Source organism: Saccostrea cucullata, unplaced genomic scaffold (assembly GCF_032062105.1).
Source record: "Saccostrea cucullata isolate Sc308-1 unplaced genomic scaffold, CSIRO_AGI_Scuc_v1 ctg765, whole genome shotgun sequence".
In the NCBI taxonomy this organism is placed as follows: Eukaryota; Metazoa; Mollusca; class Bivalvia; order Ostreida; family Ostreidae; genus Saccostrea; species Saccostrea cuccullata.
Genome location: NW_026932784.1, coordinates 456,753 through 462,685, shown reverse-complemented (window position 1 = coordinate 462,685; position 5,933 = coordinate 456,753). Strand labels below are relative to the sequence as shown.

Genomic DNA, 5,933 nt, shown 5'->3' with positions numbered 1-5,933 from the left:
CAGAATTCCCGTCAGTCCAGAATGTCCTAGATGCACTTAAGTGGAATTTTCGAACATACTTAGATCCGATGGAGCGTTGAGATCATTGGCTATAACGTCACCCTATTCCCATGTCAAAATTAACATCGATATCTTGCTTTCAAATTAAAATAATAAGGGTAATTCTTCCCATTTTCTTTGATTGTTTTTGGTTTTCTCGCAGCAGCTGGAGTTATTATTAGGATAAGCTTTTGCATGCTATATGTACATGAATTTTCTTTACTTTTCCAAGTCCACAGTCCCTACGAATTCTTGTCTTCTGCAGTAAAACATCCTCCAAAGATTGTTTTTCCAGTGAATACTATTTTATTGAAATGATGCACTCAAAAGTGCATTCATAAATATCAACATAAGCGAAATAAAGTCCTATTTTACTGCGAGTTTAATTGACTGCATACCTCATCTATTCTAATCTCGGAAGCTTTCTTGATTTTGTGGTGTTGATTTTGTTCAATTGATTCCATATAGGAGTTAAGCGCTCTTTCGAAATCCCCCACAAGATTCTGACAGATTCCCAAGATCTGCCAAGAAATATCTCTTAATTGTACAGGAACATATACACCTTTGTCGCAGACCAACAAGGTATGGAGATCTGTCAGGGACTCTAGGTACTTTGACCTATTACGTAGTCTGTAGTGACATAACACACATAACATATGTGACGTCACTAATGGGGGTAACTTGATGGTGTTTATTTCGTTCATCAGACAGATTTGCTGCTCTAATTTCAGTTCATCTATGTAGGGTAACTCTACATTAATTGAAATGTCTCTTGCCCAATGCTTCCTTAACTTTGTTGATAGAGATTTGCCACAAACTACATAACTGTAAATTTTTCGGTCCACTTTTCCGTTATACATGACATGGCCTTGTGTAAGCCGCCGTTTCGCAATTTCTGCAACGTTTAAGGCTTTGTTATATCTACCTTTATCATACAAATACAATGCTAGATAAAGAATGTCGGAGATATAACCTATTTTGGAGGCAAAGTCAAATAAATGAATAATTGTTCTATCAACCTTATAACTGCGTTTTCTATTTGTACCATATGAGTTTTCAAGCTTCAGTGACATTGCAGTTGAAATGAGGGCGTCTGACAAGAATTTCTGTAAAATAAAATTTCCGCAATTTTCATAAAGCATATCTATTGTGTTCCATTTCATCATATTCTCCCGAAATTCGTCAACTTTATTTTCTAAATTTGAAACTGAATCAATTTCCATGAAAAGAGCAATATCAAGATCTGTCTCTGACTTTATGTAACATTCCTCTATCCGTACCATTAGCAAAGGATTGCTGAAGGCAGAGTTAAGTATTTCTCTAAGATATGGGCTGTAAAGAAGACATGAAACCCCCATCTTGTAAAAATGTTCTAGTTTCTGGAAAAGTGTCAACTTGTTTGGCCCTCTTATTTGCATTGCAAGCATATTGTTTTCAGGTATAAAGAAATTTGGCAAATTCTCACTATAAATACTATGCATCAAACATTTGTAACAATTCCAGAAATTCTTCAGTAGAGAAGACGGAGTCCATGAATCTGACGGGTTGTTTTGTATCTTCCAAAATAAAATTGTTTTCATGAAATAGGAACACAGTAATTTGTCACAGATTATCTCTTTAAGAAATATTTTCAGTAATCCATAGCAAATAAATTGGACATGGTTTAAAGAATACGTAAGTTTTTCCTCTGCTTTTGAAAATGAAATTCTCCATTCTAGGTCGTTAGAACCCACTGATAGATTGCTTCCGATAGGGACAAGGTGAAATCCTTCTTTTAAAATAGATTGACATACAATTCGTGATGGCCACACCTTAGTTAAACTTCGATCAAACCAAAGTGAAGCAACGGAAGGCCAATGGCGTGAATAAAAGCTTTCAACTCTGTACAAATCAATAGTAAATGTAAAATAAAAAATTAGGCCTGCTTCGTGTATGGATAAATTTTTGAAATGATGCTTTGAGTTTTTTAAACAATCAAAAAAGGCCTTCTTAAATAAAGACGTGGAAATGTAAACAGCATTGTTCGCGTTGACAAGTGAAGAAATAACAAATCTAGATCGAGATTCCGTGAGGAGTTCTAATTTGGCAAATCCTGGTGGTGTATGAGAGGTATGCATATAAATAAGCGTATCTCTGGGTAGATTATACGATTGGGCCTGTGAAAAGTCACATATCACGTAATGGTTACATTGCCAGCGCATAGAACTCACTTTATCAGAAAAGTCAATCTCGAATCCATCCTTACGGCCACCTGTTCTAATACTTCTCCATCCATTAGCTTTAGATTCCTCCAATGGTTTTTGTATCATCTCTGAAAGATACTGCACACCCCTCCTGACTGTCACTTCCGTCTGTGTTCCTATCTTACGACACAGTTCAATATATATGGCGTCTGATGCAAGGGACCTCTGATTCCTCCTGCAGAATTAAGTTAAGAAAATCATTTGGTTGTACATTGCTTCATAAAACATCATTAATCTATTACATGAGGGACAGATAAAGCATAAATTATAGTCTTACTATTTTTAATTATATAATGATTGTCATTTTATATATTTAAGAAATGGATTTAATTTTTGAAGATTCATGATGCGTTGTAGTTCATATACCTCATGAATCTTCAAAAATTAAATTCATTTCTTATTAATATTTACATTATTTTTCTGATAACTTTCAACTGTCATAGCAAAACAGTGTGCACTATTTTTTTACGTCAAGAGCGGCTTTTTATGACGTAACAATGGATATATTCATGCTTATTCGTGGTACATACGTAATGTAGTTCATGAGTAAATGAACTGCAATCATAGGGGAAATTTATTGGAAATGTAAATTAATTATGAACAAGATGCGTATTGAAGTGGTTTGTTCGTTTTACATTCCCTTCGAGAATATACGTATTCACTTACACAAAGACGCCACCATTTGCTGGTGGGACGCTGCAAGTTTTAGACCTATACTCGGCATTTATGGTCATAAACCAGTCAGGTATCTTTTTCAATTCAGGATATATACTGCAACATGGGACATTCATTGATACAGTCTCATCCGAAAGAACGCTGTTCATTTCCCGCGGCAAAGCAGCGACATAAGGATCAACTCCTAACTACTCTGCAACGCAGGTGAGCAACACTCTATCTACTCTGCCACGCAGGAGAGCAACACTCTAACTATTCTGCCACGCAGGTAATTCTTGAATGGTTTATCTTTTAGTTTGAAAAGATCGTTTTGTCTTTTCTCGTAAAATGTTGATTGGTAATAATTACACCTCCATTTCTTAATATTTTTGGAAATGTATTTATAATGTTTATTGAAGTAATCTCAACGCGAGAAGTTAAAATACACTTGTTTTCTCGGTACATGTATTAAGGAAGCTCTAAACACTAACAGAAACTGTTTTTTGGACTCAGGGAAAAATATATCATATAAAGATATGCATATTGAGACTTTTTCATTCAATTAGAACATAGAGTACGTGCCTTAATTGCGCAGGAAAATTGTTCAAAGACAATGGACTATTTGTGAGCAGAAATCACTGTAATTTATTTACATTGGGAAAATTAATGAAGATAATTAATTACATGTCTTACTCTTGGTCTTATATAATGCAAAAAATATTTTAATCTATTACAAATCATGTAATTAACTGTAAATAACAATATCTTTAATCTTACATCTAAGGGCAGATCACTTTAACTGCATAAAACTACACTATAAATAAAATTCTTTAGTGTGCAGTGTTTAGAGTGTCCTTAATGCAGACTTCCACTCTAATTCGCTATTGTATATCTAGAATACATATTCTCCATGCAGTTATTCGAATGAAGACTATGATAAAAATTACTGCAATTAATTAATGAGGGTACTCTCGGTCTCTTTCTTAATGCAGATTGATGTTTCCCCCATTCGGTCCCTTAAACAGCTCTATATATCTTATTCAAACAGAAAACTACAAATTCATCATCATTGTATCAATTGCAACGTATGTTCACCATATGTTTTGAGAACCACATGTTGAATATATGAGTTTTCCCCAGTATGTTTAACATATGTTTAAAAACTATGTTGAACATATGTTTAAAACATATGTTGAACATATGATACAACCGACTCAAAACTTTTGACGAATATATGTTGCAATTTTACCTATAACATGTGTAATGGAAATTTATGACTAAAATCTGCTTCACAAGAAATTTCTAACAACTGAACCAGTTTAGGAGTTTTCAAAGTTTCAGCAGACTACAATAAATTTACCTGTGCTGGTATAGAACAATGTCATGATTAATTCCCAAAGGCTCCTTCAAATGCTCATATTTACATTGCTCGCACATTCCCTGGTAGCATGTTCTGCAATAAAATTTTAAGTGCCCTGAGCATCCATATGAGTCACACTCTACGTAGTGTTGTGCAGTATCAGGGATGTCCGAGTTTTCCAATGCTGCTAAGGATCTAGGGGGAAAATACACAAGATACAGTTCTATCATTAAATTATATCATACCCTATTCCCCCCTATTCGAAACACAAAGACATTTTTTGTATTAAGTGTATGTATCAAACTATCAATATCACCTTATATCAGCATTGCTTTCTAATACCACGAAAAGGTGATACATGAACATTAATGATTTCATCGTACCTGTTGGCTTGATGTGTCTTAACATTGAACTGATTATTATCTTCCGGTAGAAAATTCAGTCTATCCTGGTAGAGAACTACTTCATGATTCCTTTTCCTCGGATCCTTCAGGTGCTCTATTGTGCACTGCTCACATCTCCTTTGATGACATGTCTTGCAGTAAAATTTCGAGTATCGTCTACACGCATATGTACCACACTCTACGTAGTGTTGTGCTGTATTCGGGATGAGAGAGCCATCCATGGCGAATATTAGATCTAAAAAAGACATTACTTATTTAACTAAAACACCTGAATAAACAATGCAATTTTTCTAGTTTTACTTCCTATATTCATTGCTGTATCCAGATACTTCGTGAAAATTTAAAATGTCCAGTAATACTGCATCTGAGATCATTATGTAATATAGTTCAGTCACCTCTCACGAAGAAGTGGCTAATTTTTTTTTACCCCCCAAAAAACAATTGTTTTTTAAGCATTTCAGAAAAAGAGATTGTTGATATTCCTGTTTCATCAACATATTGGTAATAACTTACCTCGTTCCAAAATTTGAACATGTTCTTACGTATCGAATCAATTGAGAGATGTAAATCCCGTATGTAGGTGATAAATCAGGGTATATGAATTGCTGCATCAGTAAGGGAAGTTGCCGATTGACAATTTGAAGTCAGTACAGTATATATTTAATCACAGATCCAGTGCTTGACTCATATTATTGTTTAATCTTAATAAAAATCTTTTTATGACCCTCATATCATGTTCAATATTTTTCGTCAATTAATTGTAATTCAACTCTGATCGGTCAAGATTACAATTCTGACCTTTCAAATATGACTTAAGACATAAAATTTAATCCTTGCATCCTAAATCATGGGAGTTTAATCATTATTTCATGGAAAGCTAAAGGGGTACCACAAGTCATGGCCAGGATTGCAAACTGCTCTTTTATTCGATACATACTGATTAGCCAAATCGTATATTTGTTGTACGTTAAGGTTTTAATGATAAGTAATTGATTCAGAGCAGAAAAACACTTCGTTTGAACATTCACAGACTACGTACTGCACAGATAATTTAATACACATGTACTTCAGGCGGTAAGGTGAAGATAACATATGACAAAACGCCATTTGATTACAAAGATTACGCAAGACTTGTCGCACTCTGTAAGCAAAATTTTTAGCTCTACTGGTCAGAGACCAAAAGAGCTTATGCGAGGGTACAAGTAAATTCGGCACCTGGTGAATTCGGCACTC

General features: G+C 34.5%; 1 protein-coding gene across 1 annotated transcript; it reads right to left on the bottom strand.

Moving 5' to 3' along the window:
* Positions 1 to 410: 410 nt before the first annotated feature.
* LOC134236139 (uncharacterized) lies at positions 411 to 4,921 on the bottom strand. Its single transcript, XM_062718311.1, has 3 exons — positions 4,680 to 4,921; positions 4,297 to 4,491; positions 411 to 2,457 (listed from the first exon to the last, which is right to left on the bottom strand). Exons 1-3 carry the CDS (start codon positions 4,919 to 4,921, stop codon positions 411 to 413), a joined length of 2,484 nt encoding a protein of 827 aa, XP_062574295.1.
* Between the last annotated feature and the right edge of the window lie 1,012 nt (positions 4,922 to 5,933).